We start from the raw sequence: 18,509 nt of genomic DNA on the forward strand, positions 1-18,509 counted from the left end.
TTTATTGCGCTTTGTGTATATTATGGGTGCAGCTAATTCTGGCTTGCTGCCTACTGGTGACATTTATGCAGCACAATTAACAATAGCTTACACCCCGCTAAGCAAGAGCATTTATTTATTTATTTCTTATTTATTTATGTATTCAATTCAAGTACATTTAATTTTATTGAACTATTGTTTATTCGTTTTTATCTGTTTTCACATTCCCCATTTGTCCAAATAATTAAACCGGCTATCAAGACACAATAATATTCTGCTGAGTCAAACCAGCGAGCGAGTTTGGAGGACCGATATCCTCTATACCAGCTCATTGAGAAACTAGGCCAGTGACGGCCAGCACCGAAAGGTCAGTATGCTTCAGTCGGACCAAAATGGGTCAGACCAGTATCTCTAATATGACAGAGTGAATTCCCGTCTAATATAGGCCCTAGTTATAGGTTGTACCTTAAAATAATTTCCTTAAATTAAATCAACAAGTCAGTATTGAATGTTAACGTAGACAACGGATTATTAACAATGAATTCACATAATATAATATAATATAATTTAATATAATATATGTGTAGAATGCCGGATAAGAGCACAAACATAGCCTGTCAGCCATACGTTATCCATATGACCTGTACCGTCTCTGAGCTTACTCTGCTGGGTGGCCACACCTGTCATCTTTTAAAGCGAGGAAGCGCTTTTACCAGCGTAGCGCGTTATTTAGCGAGCAGCCGCGGATGTTGCCGTGTTTCGAATACGATGCGTTTGCCAAACTGCGCGGTCTTCCGTGATCTCTCACCCGTTCCCTGGCGTTTATTGCGAGCACGGCTTCGCTCAGGTGCTCTCGTTTCTAAGCGCTTGGGTTGCCCGAAGCTCCGCACCACAACAGCCCGGATGTAGCACACTGTCTTCGCATCAATACCGGAGTGTAAAGCACACTGGACAGTGATAACATGGCGCTGGCAGCAACATAACGGTGCCCACAATAATAATCCAAAAAAATATTCTAACCAACAGGACATGTGAGGTCTTTAAAAGGCAGGTAGGTTTGCTTATTTGATAATTGCATTAAGATTTGTCATTTTCTGAATCTTTTTTTTTCTCCTCATGCAGAAATCTCTTCGTAGCTATCAGTGAAATGCTCAGGGCTTACATACTTATACGGCGCTGCCTCTTTAGCTACCGCGATTGTTCTTCCCTCGTTAGACAGTAGGAAATAAACAAATATTCAAGCATGGAATAATATCGTGCGTATTAGTTTCCGTGTTTAGACCGCTGTCCGTGGTGTTGAAAAGGGTGCATCCATCATCCCTTTTTTTGCATCGGTAAACATCGGCTTCAGTTGTGGGTAAATGAATGAGTCTTAAGAAAATGGATGTGAACACTTAGGGTCACGGTCTTATCAGCCTGTTAATAGCAGGCTTTCGGTTTACTGTTCGATTATGCACTTGAAGTTTACGTTGTATCTGTATGCATGATAGGTGTCGGCGTGTATGTAATCTTTAGCGTCGTTTGTGCAGATTAAAGAACCACACAGCAAGCATGTAGATGTGCAGATGGTCAGTTTTCAAGTTCAGCGTGCTCGGGATTATCCACTATACGCGAGCAAAATTACAGTATTATCTGTGGCCTGCTTTCACTTGATCACTGACGCTGTACACAGCAAATACAATAGGGGTAACGTATACCATTTCAAAACTACTGCAACTATCAGTGTCCATGGTCTCCAGCAGTTACTGATATACACAACTTAACAGATGTATTCTATTGTAGTCAACAATGATAACAATAATAAAATAATAATAGTAACAAAGTGTTTGGTTTTTGTCCAGTGGGGCTAAGCCAGTCTGGAGTCTGCTTTATTTATGTGGGCTCTGTGGTTTATCAAACTAAGGTCATGTGCTCTGTTGCTGTGAAGTACCTTGATTCAATAATGCTATCACAGTGGACCATTCTGCTTCCTTGACACTTGGACAGCAATCCCAGGAGTCATGAATGGGAGGGAGGGTAACTTACTTAGCTGGTGCTCTTAGGGTTCAGTCAACCTCTGACTATCTCATGCTGAACACACTAGCTTTACCTTGTGATCAAAGGAAGGAGGCTATTGCACCAGGAGAAGTAATGTGTTTACAGTGGATCCTCTAAGTTTTTGAAATAGAGCATAAGTATACATAACCATTAAAGACATTGTGACAGTCTTAACATTGTCACTGTTTTAAACTCAAAATTGCTTTAACAGGAAAATGTTCCTAGCTAAATTTGTAAGTGATATTTCAATAGTTTGAAGCTTCATATTATTGCATTGCAGTATTATTATAAAGATGCCCTTATCCACGGCATCATATGTAGGTCGTATTTGACATATTATTCATTTACAGCTTGCTGTTACCTGGCTGAGGTGTGCAAAAGAACTCAGCTTTGCATCCCATTGGTTATGGGGGCAGTTCCCAAGCTACTCCACTCTGACACTCTGACTGTTAAATGACTATTTTAAATTACATTTTGGATTGACAATTCCGTTGCAAAGGTATTAGACAGGGAATGGCACAGTGACTGGGGATTTCAAATTATTTTCACATAAATGTTAAAACGAATCTACCAGACTTCTAACCAGGTTGTAATTTTGAATCCTAGGTGGGACAGTAATGTTGCACCCTTTTGCAAGGTAAACCTGAACCTGAGGTGAACCTGAGTAAATATACAGCACCAGAAAACAGATAATGTGTAAAATGTGAGCTGCTTGAACTACCTCAGATAAAGTTGTGTTGCTATCAAATAAATCAATCAATCAGTTACATTTTATTTAATATCTCATTCTCAAAGTACTGCATTCCGTTCTAGCATGAAAAAGAAAAAAATACATATTAACAGTGAACAAATAAGTGTTTAAATACAAGGTAGTTTTTTGTTGACAAAGAAATGCTGTAATAATCACAGTATTTATTGAAAGGTATCATATAGGCGCATAAAATTTGGTTTTGAAATGACAAAACTGAATAAACAAAATGTCATAAATTTGCAAGGGGAAAAAGTAGAAAAAGTCAGAAGCCCCTAATGTCAACCAACAATAAACTTTATTAGCAAATCTGTCTGATCTCTGGGGCAGATCAAAGCAATACAGGTGACCTCAAAAACAAGTGACTTATTAATGCTTACCCAGGCTTGAAACAAAAGAAGACAGCTCAGGTTCTGTAAAAATGCACTATAAGAAGTAAAATTTGGTTGATTGACTGATATAAAACAATGTTGTCAGCCAGAGGCAATCTAGCTGACTGAGAGCGTTTCCTTTCACACCATCTGTCTGTCTTCAGTCGGATGTAGGTTGAGCATGGCCTTACTGTGGTCTGGGGCCAAGGAGGGCCTCTGCTGACTAGCATTTACGTTTCTGTTTGCAAATTTTGTGTAAAGTGGATATTAAAGTTGATGTGGGCTTTTGACAGCACACTGTGGCTGAAAATAATGTAATTTTTTTTAAAATACTGTAAATACTGTAAATTTGTTCATGTAAAAAGTAAGGTATTCGTAGAGCCTTGTGGCACAAACATATGTCTGCATGACTCCCTGGTAAACACATTTTTGACCTCTTACAGAGGTGGAAGAATTTGTGCTTAAATGAAAGGTTTTGCAGTTGGTAGCAACACATTCAGGACCTAGAAAATTTAAGTAGCTTCTTCTCTCAAAGAAATTACAGGACCAAATGAATCTTTCAATGGAAGATGTTCTGACTGCAAAGAATGTATACAGGAGCTGAATAACTAATTTTATTTGAGAATGCAAATAATCCTGAAGCCTTCTCACTTTTTGATGTGTCATCACCTGCAGCCTCATGGTGTGAAAGAAAGCACCCTTACTTTACAGTCAGGTCTACATTCACAGCAAATGGGTTCAATATGGCCCATCTGTGATTCTAAGAATGACCTGAATTAGAATTGGAGTCATTGATCTTGATTGTCTCTCAAGGTGAGAGCATCTTCACAGAGTAGAATGCTGAAAAAGAGGAAAATGCTTGGCATTGAACATCAGCACAATCTGTGTTTAAATTTCAACAACATACAAGTATTTAAAGAATATGATTCTTTTTTTTTTTAATTGGGCAACTGTAACTTGTATCTCACCATCAGTTCACTGTGTTTCATCATTAAAACTGCTCACCCTGTATGTTTTTTATGACCTCTAGGCAAATTATGTTAAATGTCACCAGGGTCATTCCCTGTCTGGTTGCTGCAAGCAGCGTAACTTTGGGGGTGACCTAGTTATTTTTTTCCTTCATTGTTGAAGTCTTTCCTTGCGCCATTATTTGAAGATGAGGGAGTGACCTTAGAGGACACCCTAACATTAAAAGTAAAGTTCGGGCCTTTTGAGATTCCCTAGGGCTCACGGCCTGAGTATTAAAATGTGCTAGCAAGTAAAACTGAACTGAAACTTCAATGGTTCTTAAAAATGTCACAGAAAAAAAAAAACAGAACAAAATAAAACAAAACACAAACAAAGACATGTAGGCATACAAGGAAAATATTTCATGTAGGTTTTTTCTTCCACAAATTAGTGATACATCACTGAAGCATTTTAAGTGTAATTTATAATAAACTTTACTTGGATTAATAATATTTCAAGGCTTTTTGAAATTTTATAATCCTCTGTTTCAGCATACAGTGTTGTCAGCTCGCACCATTAGAGCATTCTTGGACTGGGCTTTCTGTTGGAAAGATGGGACCAGGATTGCACACCAGTTTTCACTTTGTAATTAGGCCTTCAGTTGCACACTTGGACACCTCAGGGAAGACTCCCCTCATGTTCTGTAGTTTCCAGATGATCAAGCGGATGCTTTGTGTCTACCCAGGGGGAAATCTGCTTTTATTGCTCCTGTTAATATTTTTTTCAGAAAGGTGTTATGCGGCATCTTAGAACAATCATTATTCTTTTATACTGTAGATCATCTACATCCTTTCAAATTAAAATAAATACTGATATATGGACATGTGATTAAAGCCAACACATTACAGAGAATGCATAGCCTGTGTGTTGAAAGATTAGAAAGATAAGAGGCTAAATTCCCTTGTCGTAAATGACATTGAATATGTGTAGGTTTATTGCAGTTAACATTTGCATTTTGCATTACTAATTATTAGTGATGTGACAGGCTTCACACATCCTATCATAGATGGATCTGTCATGCGCTGTCAATCAGGAAACCAGTAACCAATAAAGCCTTTGCTCTCCATAGCAAAAAACTGATGTGTTCAGATTTGTTGAGTCATTGATTGTACAAGTCTCTATCAGTAATAATCACTGTTCCCAATGTCATGCATTTTGACCTCAGTAAATTTCTTAGAGGGCTGGACTGCAAATATGTCATCGCACGCTGCTTTCCACATGAATCAGAGGCAGTGGCAGCCAGCAAGCCACAAGGAGAGGAGGCAGAGAAGTTACCTTCATTTTATTTTTATCCTGCTACTTTGTTTTATTTTTTGCTCGACAGCATGCCAGTTTAAATAAAAATAACCCAAGAGCAGATGATTCCTTTACACTCAAATCCATTGAACGGGGGGGACACTCTGCTTCTGTGTAGCTCACATTGAATCATTTCAGCTCCAACGAAACAAAAAGGTTTTTATCATAAGAATGATCACCAGTCTCTTTGTTAAGAAGAAGTATTTTTCAGTGGCGGGTGTAAGAAAGCTATGGCAGTGGCACCCTGTTAGACAAGTATCCGAAGTACGGAAGTCGTTGCTAATTGGTGATCCTTGCTAAAGGATTGGCAAGCTTGTTAACAGTGACAAACTGCTTCAGAGCCATTATCAGCTGAAGTGTGAATTCTCTGTTCACTGCCCCTTCCGGTCAGGGGATGTGAAGTAGTTACGCAGGCGGAGTGACTTACACTCTGACCTTGCGATGGAGATTGCCAGCCAGCCGGGGTGGGGGGGGGGAGAGAGCTGATAATGAACAAATCACAGTGGTCATTGTCCAGCTGACTCCCTGCAAACCGCAATATATGGATCACCTGTGATCCATGTCCACAGCTAATGAAAACCGCCTACTCAGGATCAGCAGGGGTGTGATCAGATGGCACAGTAATATAAAAGATGTAGTGCAGTGACAATGTAATAAGTTTTGAGTTTTGTATTGTTGAATGTGCCTGATGAATGGACTTTTATATTGTTCTGTACTGACTTTGGTATGAATATGGAATGTGCTTTTTTGACATTAGCATTATCTGAGTGACTCCTTGTATTGATCTTTAATTCAAAACATGGAGTTTGACACATCACTATAAGTCATCGTAACTTCCTGTACAGAGGTCAGTGTCTAAAATGTGCACACTGACCTTCATGGTTATGAGTTACACGTTTCTGTGGTGATGATGTCAGTGCAACATTTTTATTATATATTTTTTTTGCTGGAAGAACAAATTTCTAAACTAATGCACACGGGTCTGTTTATCTTAGTAATGAAGTTGTGCGTTATCGTGTGTGTCTTCATGTGCATCTTATCATGAACCCATGCATGATGACACATGTCATATCATGAGGAACGCGCTGATCGACAGAGGTGCAGCTAGTTCTGTGTAACAGAGCACCGTGTCTGTACCTGCCTGGGGCTTGTGGATGTTTTAGGAAGCCAGAGAATGTGGAAATACTCCATCTGGCGAGGAGCCTTTTAAGGTATACATCTTAACTAGTTGGCACATGGTGCAGTTTGTGTGTGTGTGTAGGTGGAGGAGTGTCATAGAGTTTAGGGGAACTTTTGTCACAACCAGAAGGTTGAAGTTTTGTGAGCTAACTGCCTATGTAGATAATAATAACAATAATAAATACTGTACTTGTGAACTAGCTAGCCAGGTCCTCCCAATATCAGGCACATTATATTACATTATCATCATTTTAGCAGACACTCTTACCCAGAGTGACATACATAGGTTGCAGTTTTTTCACGCATATATAGCTGGATATTTACTGATTGTAATTGTGAAAATGTGGGTTAAGCACCTTACCCAAGGGTACAGCAGCAATGTCCCAACAGCAACCTTTTGATTATGAGCCATGTGCCCTGCCTCTATGCTACACTGCTGCCCATTAGATACCTGAAAGAAAGAGGCAGCTGTTAAAGACTTAGCTGTTGATTGCTTATAGATAATGTGACTGATCTGGCTAGCTAACTGATTTGTCATTCAGTTTATTAGTCATCATACTAATACATAAGCTTGGTAATAATCTAGGTAATGCTAACTCTCTGCAATCATGTTATGAGAGGTGTTGCTTGGAATGCTATTTTTATGCCTAGACAGTTGCAAGGAAAGGATGTGGATGTCATATTTCGCAGTGCATGTAACTGTTAAAAGTTACAGCCAAGCAGTACCTTATGTTTCTGTTCAGGCAGCTGATCTGAGCCCGTGGCAAACCACTGAAGGTCAAACATCGATCAATATCTGTTTATGAAATGTATAAAAAATGGAACAGAAGAACAAATGTAAAAAATCACAAAAGGAAAATCTGAGGAGAATCTGAAAATGAAAGCAATGGAGGAAATTAGCTCCTGAAGACAGGTCTGAACTCCTCCAGAAGGGAGGTGATCCAACTGTCTTGAATGCCTGATTTAAAAGACATTGTCTGATGGTCAGGTTTGCTGTGGCTCAACATACTGTGTTGTGTGTTGTGTGGATAGGAAGCCATATTGACAGTGTAAAGCACCTGTTCATACCTGTTTTTGGTTTTACGGTGCTTACCTGTAATAAAACTACAATCATAGAAGAGAAACCACCAGCACTGTTTTACAACTGTAATAAAATGTCCAGTATGTATTCTTTTAATTATTCAAATATTTTCCTTTGGGGGAGATCAATAACATGTTTAAAAATACAGGTTTAGTGTCATAAGTTATTGAATATGTTTAGAGGTAATTCTGTTGTGGGCTTTGAGGATGACATCTGATATTAATATATTGTCATCATTGTTCTGGTGGGAAGTGCCATTATGGACTGCAAGGTGAGCAAGGCTGTGCACACGTGAATATGTGTGACCATGCGGTGATTATACGTTAAAAGAGAGAACTCGTTTGGGAAAGTGAACTGGATCAGTGATAGCATGCTAACAGTTCTCTGAATGATTTGAATCCCCCCTCTTCCGCTGCCACGTCTGACATTATCCATACAGTGTCCTTCTGCTGTGTTTTTGTGACGTAATTTAGGTGATCCGGCAAGGTTGCAGCGGTGGCCTTACCCTCTGGTCATCAGTTCGATGCCCCAAATTCTCACCCCTCTCCGAGCTAGAGTGACGTCACGCCTCCTCCCTCTGTTTAGCGTGACATCACGCCAATGGGCCGCTGTCCTAATTTTAGTCCAGGCACGGGCCTGGAACATCACATAGATTTGCAGCTGTGATTTGATGTCTAACATGGCATTTAGCTGGGCAGGGGGGAGGGAAGGGAGTCATGTGAAATGGGATTATTTCGTGCACGGGGAGCGGCACACATTTTTTTTTTTTTTTGCTGCTGTTGTTGTTGCAGTTTTCCCAAACATGGCGATGAAAGGAGCTGAGTGGCATTCATAACAGGCCTGATATCAGCATGTGCATGTCAGCGTGAGAGGGCTTCTGTATTGGCAGGCTGCTTATAATGTACGGCGCAGTGTACATCACAACACCGCAGAATGAATAGGTTAAATTGGTCGTCCGGTGACACAGCTGTACTCTCCGATACGCGGTTCAGAGAAGGGAAGGGAAAGTACAGAGAAACACAGTGGAACAGGGTTTTCTGGGTGTGAGCTTCTGCTGCACCCAAGCAAGAGAGTAATGGAGCATTGAGTGACATTGAAAGATGCAAATTTGCTGGGAAGGAGGCAGAGCTGACTAATGCTAACTTATAGCTGTGATTAAGGAGAAATATCATAGCACATCAACATGGTAGAATAAAATGTATGCGTTCACAAAAGGCCAAAGGTCATGCCCAACAGGAAGTTGGCATGGCATCAATCAAACACCTACGCTAAATATTACTGAAACTGCAGAGTCACCAGAAGGTTGCAGGTTTGAATCGGGGCAGGATGCTGCCATTGTATTCTTGAGCAAGGTTCTCAGGATGAACTGCTACAGTAAATTTGGTGCTGTATAAGAGGATAATTTGTGAGCTGTGGAAATTGCTCCTGATAGGAATGCCTCTGAAGAGAATAAAAACAATCACAGAGACTAAAAGATTAGAGCTTTTATAGAGAATGGAACAAGGCAAGAGGCTGAACAAGTAATTCCTGTGTTGGCAGGTAAATCACAACAGGTTTTCCTGAAGCCAGACCAAACCATTTCACTGATGTGACTCAATTAAATCAATATGTTGCAAAACCCCACAGTGAGTTTTTCCTTTTTCAAACAGTGGGTATGATAAATAGTGTAAAAATAATCTAGCCTAATTTCATTAAAAAATTTTCCCCAATATATGGCGACAAAGAAGAGGTCCTAACAAAGCATCCTTAACTGCACCGTCACCAAATCTGGAATAAACTGATCGAACCCCATAAACCTTGGTCCAATGCAAACTGTCTGGCATGGCGTGCTGTTGTATTGATTGAATTAATGTTTCTTTCAAACCCTTTTTGTATAGTTGTTATTCATGCTGTGACTAGCCTATGTGTGTAAACAAACCAATAATATTGATCCCCAAAAATATTACAGCAGGGCATTTTTTTGCATCTGATAAAGAAATGGCTTGAGTCAGATTTTACATATTAAATAATTTTAGCATGTGAAGAGAATGTGGACATGTGGTGATGTAAGACTACAAAATGGACAGAAATAACCACTTCTATGCAGCTGAATGTATGGTACATTGATATTCAGCTTGGAAGACTTCAGGTAAAGTGAATATTAATTAACCTGGTTAAAGGTAAGACCATCTGGTGGCATATTATGACTTTATTGTGACATCCATGGTAGGTGTATGTGTCATATTACCTGTAATACTTCACAAAAGAGACAGCTATCGAATACAATGAGTAGATGCAGGATTAGGTCAGACAGAATAGATGCAGAATATGCCTGACACTGCAGATCAATGGCGTAAGTAAGAATTTAACCGCTGAATTATGTGGCCATATGACGTTGACCTGAATTTTGTGTTCAAATGATGTTAGTACAGGAATAAAAGTTGGAAATGAGCAGACCTCAGAGTCATTATGGATCAGCCTACAAGAAATAGTCAACCCATAACCTGCTATCCAAAGAAACATTTCATACAGTTTTTTTTTTTTTTTTTTTATCAGTACCATACTGATATGATCAAATTAAACACAAGTAGGGTCATTTTTGTCCAAAGCCAGCACATTTTGGTGTTATATTCTGTGTCTCACACCCTCAATGCCTGCCTCATTTCAACATCTCTGTGTGTGAGGGTGGCACAATGGTTTTTGAGCCTTGTAACCAGCAGCATTCAGGGTTGAATTGCTGTTGTATCCCTGTGCAAGACAGTAAATATGCAGCTGTGTATGTGTAAAATATGTACATTTTGAGTTGTGCATGTCCTCATGGATAAGAGTGGGTTCTAAGAAAATGAATAATGTACTATAAATCTGTTCCCAAGTGCATTGAAATTCCTCAGGCAAAAATGAAATGCTAGAGTTTTTGCATTCAACCATTTCTTACTTATGTAACATTTCGATAAAATGTGAGTCATGTTTCAGCTACAGATTGAAACAATCTGCAAATTGCTCTGCAGCCATGTTGTTAAAACTCTCTCTTGTGGCTGCTGTTGATTGTGCTTGTGGGAGGGTCTACTGTGTGCTGTACTTCATCTGTTTTTTGCACTGATCATGATCTCACACTTTCTTGCCTTGCATGTATGTCCCCCCAGCCCCCCTTTCCCCATGACTGCTACCTCCTCAGTAAGCTTAGATGTACTATGTAGACTTGAGAATTCCAAAATACAAATGTTGTGTTGCTTATTGGGTTACACACTGCGTCTGTGACAATCTCAAAACTACTTGTCATTAGCTAACTAAGTGCACATTGAGTAATATTCACTAGCAAATAAGGCCTGGACATCGGAGAGCCAGCTGTCAAAACAAAACTGGTGATCATGGGTGAAAAAGCACAGTGCTTTGGAGTTTATAGAGCTGATTTCTTATGTTAAAGCAGAACAAACCAGAAAATTTCACATTTCTCTTAGAAAATGGGACAATGGTAATGTGCTTCTTGTAACATAATTACACATAAAAAAAAGAACAGTATAAATGTATACTATTGCGAGACACATTTTGTAATGGTTTGGGAATGACAGGTCATGGACAACAACAAGATGCAAATTATACTGCTTAATTGTGGGGCAACAGTTTATAGAGGGGACCGCACTGTCTTTATATTATATCTACTTATCCTTATTTTAGGCCTACATCGATGTGATAATGCAATCATCTGTGTATGCTGGGACTCCCAAGCCTCCCTCAGTCTTAAATCCAGATTGTAGTGTTGTGAAACGATTCAATTTTTATCAATGTCATAAACGTGGGTAGTTGTAAACTGAGCTGTTGTAGAGAGAGGGCATGCCTGTATACCCAAACACAGCAGAACTGTGCTATTGTTTTTAGCGATGGCTAAAACGATGACCTGTGTTTTTCATTGAGTCTGAAGATTAAGAGCAAAGTAAATGTAAGTGCATTTTGTCTATGACAGGTTTTTTTTTTTACCTAATAGCCCTAGACTGGAATTAAATCGATTGTCTCCTCACACCACCTAAAATGACCACCCTGAAGTGAAACTCCATATTTCTGTCAGTTTTGCCATTAGTACTAGATCCACTTTGGAAGCCTTTCAGTATGAAATTTTGTTGTGAGTTTCCTCTGAGGCTTGCAGTGCAGTTTTAATAAGGCTAATTCAACTTCAGTGTGCGCAAGATGAAAGAGGATACCTGAATCCCGCATTAAATGCATATGCATACTTCATGGACACTTTTAAAGTATGAATAATATACATGTCTCCCGTTGTTTTTGGAAAACATGAAGAATGAACATGAGGAGAAACAAGAGCCAAAGTAACTAATTGACTGCAAATGACAGAGGGGCTGGATTCATGCCCAGGCAGCCAAATAAAACTATTACTTGAAGCAATTCTAATAATGTGTTTATGAGCTCTAATAATAAGATTTGTCTTTGATTAGGCCATTGTTCTGTATTTACCTGGCATTTTCTTCTACTGTACTGCTGTGCTAATGTTTTAGTATGTCTTAAAATAATACTTACGTAGGCACACGCAGGAGCAGAATAGAATAGTTACAAACCAATCATGGAATTATAATGCATACATATCTCAGATCTTAATCTGAATAAAATCTGTTGAGCGTTTTTCCAAACAGAGTAAAGACTGCAAAGAATATGTATTGAAAATGCATTAAAGATGAAGTCTGATTAAGCTTACAGCCACTGAGTCTGTTAGTGAAAAATTACCTCAAGTGAAGAAGCCCAATGAATATTGAGTTTTATGCTCAGTCACTTAAGTGGCTCATTAGGAGGAGTTCCTTATATGTCAGTCTTAAAGGCTGCAATTTGACCCGCCCATCATTCACATTCAACAGCTGTAGAGAAAGGTTGATATTTACAACCTAGAAGAATAAAACTTTATCCTTAGCTCAGTACTGAGAATTTAAGCAAGTGTTACTTTTTTATATGCAGCACAGGTACTGAAATAAATGAAAAATGTCCTTGAAGAATCAAAAGTGAATGAAATCTTATACCTGCCTAACTGTGCTATTCAAAAGTAAGGGCAAAGCGCATTTTATTTAGATTACATGTCGTGTTTAGTGTTTTTTGTCTTCAACGTAAAGCACTCAGTGTAGGAGGGGTTACAAACATGTGTAAAAGTGTTGAGGAACCCTTATCAAATGTTCCGGGTTATGTGGTTAAACTTTAACAGTTAGAACTGAGTTCAGTACTTAAAACATAATTCTCATCATGTATATCATCATATATTTGTGAGGACAATACACAGCTGTTTTAATGTATCAATATAACATGACATTACCTCAAAATGTAATTATTTGTTCATTTGTTAAGTATTCATATGTTAAGTGTTGCTAGCTAAGTAGCCACTAATAACTAATGGAATTCCTGGTTATTTGTTCATGCCGCTTATTACAAACCCTTATGTATTTAAATCTTTAAAAAGGGACATGTGACTGTGTCTTCACAAATCACAGTCACATCTGATAGGGCATCATTCAGTTCTAATGGGTATAATGTCCTGTCTGGAGCTGTATTCACAGTGACAGGATGGAACAGTTTTAATTGCCAAATGACCCTTAGTGGTTACCAGCCCAGGAGAGAGGACACTGGCTGTAATTATGTGGATGCTCTCATTTGGTGTGACTAAAGCTGTCACCTTTTCTCCCTGGGGTTGGGTACTGTCCTCTGCCACTCAGCACTACGTTGGGCTATATCTTATGGCTTTTTATGACTCTAAAGTTGTAGCAGCTAACTGCATGTCAAATACAATTTATGTCACAAATATGAATATGTATAGTTGAAATTATTGATGCTTTGGTGGTTTTTCCTGTAGTGTATATGGACTCCCCTGTTCAACAAGCATAGCAGCATTGATTTTGAGATTAGTTTAAATATTATTTCCAAACTCTCCTAGACAGGTTTTCATTATCAGGTTTTCACTCCCACTGTGTCTTAATGCCATCCCATAAGGATCAGACCGTTTTAATCTTGACAAGGGGTTTGTATCTGGAACTATACATTTTCTTTGTTTTATTTAATACATTTTTGAGATTTTTCATCTCAAAATGAAAAATTCCTACAATGAAGCCAGATGAAAAGGATAGTTAGCGAGAAAAATTCGAAGTCATGACTTTAAACAGCTGAGCTGTTTTTACCAGGGTACAACGCTTCCCTTTTAGAATGAGGCCTGTGGCTGTTTTTCACAAGCACAAAACAGAAGGACTGAGCTGAGATGAAGCCTCGATATGACAGTTATGCGTTTGTGAACCGGCTTCTGCATGCTACTCATATTATGTCAGCCCCCTTGGGTTTCCTCTGGCTGCTATTCTGCACCCAGGACTAGGTTTTTTATTATTTACAGCTGGTGTTTTAACAAGACCAGCTAGAGATGGTAATGGGCTTGAATACACAAGTGAGAAAGGCCCTCTGTAAATGCGTGAGGAGTTTCATAATCAGCCACAGAACTGACGAGGGCTCTGTCCTTTACTGAGGGACTGGCTTTGATGCTGTCTGTATCGATCCTCCCAGGTTAGAAGCACCTCAGTGGAAATGTTAACGGTCGGCTAGTGTAACGCTTAAACGGTTAATTTTTGTGGCTTCTGGGGAACAAACAGGTCATGGATAGCCTGGCCATACTGAGTGATCCATCCACAGAGGCTGGTAAAGGAAGGAACTCGGGTGGCAGTGTAGCATAGTGGTACGGAGCAGGGCCTGTAACTGAAAGGTTGTTGGTTTGATTCCCCACTGGGGCACTGTTGCTGTACCCTTTTGCAAGGTACTTAACCCAGACTTGCCTTAGTAAAATATCTAGCTGTATAAATGGATAACATGTAAAAAATTGTAATCTGTGTAAGTCACTCTGGGTAAGAGCATCGGCTAAATGACAGTAATGTAATTTAATGTAATGTAACTCAGGTGACTCAGGTGGTAGTGTGGCCTCATGGTTAAGGACCAGGGCTTTTAACCTGTCGGTTCTCAGACTAGATTCTCAGGTTGGCAGTTGTAACTTGAAATGGAAATCACCTTGAAGACAGGTGTCTGCTTCGTGACAGAGTAATGAGCGCAGGAAAAAAAAGAAAAACAAGTTACCGAGAGATATTTCACTTATGAGACATTTGGCAAGTGGAGCATGCCTTGTCAATCATCAGCAAGATGGTAATAAGACAGTCTGAAGTCATTTTCTTGATTCATTCTTGAGCACTGTTTTCTTTTTAGCATTTAAATGAGTCCACAGTGTTAAGGATACCAATTTCAATCATGAAGTACCTCAGTGAACTGAGAATTGGAAAAAAAAAAAAAACGTGAAATGCACATCTACATGTCAAAGCTAGGGACAAAACACTGTTGGGACGAGATTGGATCTAGGTCTGAATGTCAAAAAAAAAACGAATTGTAAAAGTGCCACAAAGGTTAATGAGGCCAGATCAGTCCTGATACTGAAACGTGATCTTAGCTAACACCTTGTTGGAGGTGATTTTTTTCTGGGTCCAGTAAATGTATGTCTATTGTCATGGACACGAAGAGAAATTCCCAGAATTCACTGATGCACTATGAGTGGGTGCATCCTGCCTCGCAGTCCCTGTTCTGTAAGAGGAGTTTGAGCGTGGGTGGGCGGACGTGGGCGTGTGTATGTGTGCGTGTGCACGTATGCGTGTGGGCGTTGGTACGGTGCATGATATAGGCCAAATGCTTTGAGTGAGATGAGACTTGACGAGTCCTCTCCAGGCAAGGTACCCATGGCAGATGGGATGTATGTAATTAAATTGCGATATAAATAGCGGAAGGCAGAGAGTGGGGGGGGGGGGGGGGGGGGTTAAAAATGCTTTGGGACCAAAAAGTCTCAGGACTGTCTGATCCCACAGCCACGCCATTGAAACTACCGCCCGGCAGAGCATTCCTCGTTTCTCTGTCCAGCCTCCTCATCAGCCGATCTGTCAGCCTGTGAAGTCATGTGCAATGGTATGAGTCAGTCTGTGGTGATGCGGGGAAACAGAAAGGAGTCACTGATGGGTGATCTCTCTCTCTCTCTCTCTCTCTCTTTCTGTGTCCTTTTCTCCGTCTTACTCTCCCTCTCTCTCTCTCTCGCTCTCTCTCTCTCACTGAGCGGCAGCAGCTCACTTAAGAAAACAAATGTAATAGATCTGCCCGTCAGATGTCTGACAAACGCCTTCACATGGAGGCTTATTGAAAATATGACTCGTCAGGCTTCAGTTCATCTACATGGTAAAACAGACTGATGAACATTACAGTGCACTTTTTTGCATTTAAGAGAAGAGTATAGGAGGTAGTGTTAGCAGCGTAAACCCCAACTCATAGTTTGTGTTTATTTTAGATGGGTAGCTGGTTTTTTCATTTTTTTTCATTTAACACATGATCATAAAAGATTGTTCATTACGATTTGTTTTATGCGAATTTTGTGTTCTTAATGTCAAACACAGCATGAGGTTTATTTGAATGACCTATTTTTGTTACGTTAGTTAAAAAACTGGACATGTAGTCTGAAATTACATAGCGCTGAGAATGTTGTTTCACCAACAGGCGAAATATCAATCTGCAAATTGCCGTTGTCATATCAATGTGTTAACTCAACTTCAGTACAGCATTTAATAAGCTCATTAACACATTTATGAAAAACATGCTTTATGTCTTGTTTTGTCTTTGGCCATATCATAGTCTTACTTTTTTAGCATCCTCCATGTATCTAAAAATATATGTCATGATTGTGTCCATTCTTCAGAAAAAAAGCTCATTAATATAATGGAAATGTCAAAATTGTTACCGCGGGAAGTTTAGCTAAAAAGCTTTTTCTTGTGCATTTAATTTCGGCTTGAGAGAGAAAGCATTTTTACATGAAGTGAAAACAGCCCTGAAGTAATAGCTTGCTGGAATCAATGAAGTGTCATCTGATGTCTGTTTGATGAGTGCAGTCTCTGCTCTAAATTTGTCATTTCACCCACTGTAGCTCATCAACCATTTGCCTGCAAGATAATTCAAGTTCGAACCAAGGGTTGATTACCACAAATTCCGTGGTATATTATTGCTTCATTGATGAGTAATACCTTTGAATAGCATTACTAAGAGTTGCAGTTTGCCTGTCTTTTGCTACAGGTAATGAATGATCACCTTTTGCATAAAACCAGGAGGTTTCAAACTCAGTTCCTGGAGGGCCGGTATGTATGTTGGTTTTTGCTACAAAATATGCTCTCAGTTTTTCTTCACAAGAAGTAGACTAAAGCATTTTTAATAGAATGAGTCATTGCAGCTAAGGACTGCCCATGCACACTGTACTCAAATGTTGTGTAAAATGGGAAAGGTTTCAGTGGAAAGGTATGCAGCTGTTGAACTAAGTGGACTGATTGAGCCAGGGCTAGTGGTCGGAACCAAAACCAGCATACACACATGGGTCCCAGAGAAAAGAAGTCAGGATGGATAGAACGAATGCAGGTGGTCACTGTGAGAACAGTGTCAGTCAGGTCATTTCATTGCTCAGGAAAAGTCACAGAGTATATGATGCAGGATCCACCCTCTACTCTCTGTTTTGGAAACGCACTCTTAGTATCAGCTGTGGTTTGCTTGGCATAAAGGAACACAAAATAGATTTTAATTAACTGTCTGAGCTGAGGAGGTGAACAGGATAAGACCTCTTTGGAACCTAAAATTGCTTATTGTCCCTGGCTATTGTGAACAAAGTTGGCCATACATTGGTGTCTGTAAATAAATGTAGTAAAGACTATGCAGTCCACGTGGAGAAACACAGTACAACATTTTAATATGTATACATTAAGGGTTATTCATGTATGAACATTTATACTCATATGAACATAAAGTCTAGTAACAGGGTAAAAGGTACTCTCTTAGCTTGGACTTCAAAAAAAAAAAAAAAAAAAACTTTTGCCAGAAAACTTCAACTTGGACTGATTCAATGGAAAGTTAGCAAGAGCAATTAGAGAAAAAGCTAAGGTTAATCAGAGACATTTAATCAGCATTTGAGGACTGTAGCCCTCCTTGCAGTCTTGACAATATACACATGTATATAAAAATAAGTCTCTGCAGTTTATTTGTTCCAGACCTTCATTTCTTTCCTGTGAGCATCAGTTGACCCATTTTATGTGACATTTAGCCCCAGACTAACTACCTTTTAAGAGAGATGAGAGCCCCAGAGTACAGTGTAGCACAGGAGAATGAATGTAGCTATTATTGTTGCAACTGATTTTATTCAGTGCATGCAATAGTAGTCATATGAACCTCATCTTTTCAAAGTGGACAAAAATCAAACTGGATCTGAGTCTGTTTTAAGGCTTAAAGCAGTTTTAAGCCTTCTTGTTTAAATTGAGTAGATTAATAATAATATTATTAACTACCTTTATTTCTGAAGCACCGCTCATGCATGGCTACAACACAAAGTACTTTACAGAAGTAGAAGAATGAAAAAAAACATTTGAAAAAGGACAGAACATATGCTTGTCTTTTAAACACAGTTCATGTATGTGTAATTACACGTGGCAGATTATGAAGTTTTAAAAAGAGATCACCCGATGCTTTAAAGCTGAATCATGACGTAGACTAATAATGCATTTTATTGTCATGGCCAGAGGGATTGTTTGCACTGTCCCCATAACATGGTCATGGACACGTGGCGTTTAGGCCCACGTGAAATGGCTTTCTGAATGGTTCATTTAGCAGCAACAACTGACCGTTAAAGGTGCTCAAAGTCAAACATTTTAAATGTCTGTAGGCCATGGGCCGGCTATTCATAGACCTGCTATGAAACAAGCCGATGAGCTCTATTGATGTCAGGCCCACTATTCATCCCAGCAAATGGACG

At 39.4% G+C, this 18,509-nt stretch overlaps 1 protein-coding gene across 3 annotated transcripts in view; it reads left to right on the top strand.

Moving 5' to 3' along the window:
• The first annotated feature begins 630 nt into the window (after positions 1-630).
• Positions 631-18,509, top strand: part of pak5 (p21 protein (Cdc42/Rac)-activated kinase 5) — a 76,217-nt gene continuing 58,338 nt past the window's right edge. Inside the window, exons 1-2 of one of the 3 annotated variants that reach the window (XM_036549401.1) lie at positions 631-1,030; positions 16,793-16,854. In XM_036549401.1, the coding sequence (XP_036405294.1) occupies positions 16,800-16,854 (55 nt within the window). In that variant the 5' untranslated portion in view covers positions 631-1,030; positions 16,793-16,799. The remainder of the gene's footprint in view (positions 1,031-16,792; positions 16,855-18,509) is intronic. The other 2 variants (XM_036549403.1, XM_036549405.1) reach the window with 2 other exon arrangements.

This window comes from Megalops cyprinoides, chromosome 17 (assembly GCF_013368585.1).
Source record: "Megalops cyprinoides isolate fMegCyp1 chromosome 17, fMegCyp1.pri, whole genome shotgun sequence".
Classification (NCBI taxonomy): domain Eukaryota; kingdom Metazoa; phylum Chordata; class Actinopteri; order Elopiformes; family Megalopidae; genus Megalops; species Megalops cyprinoides.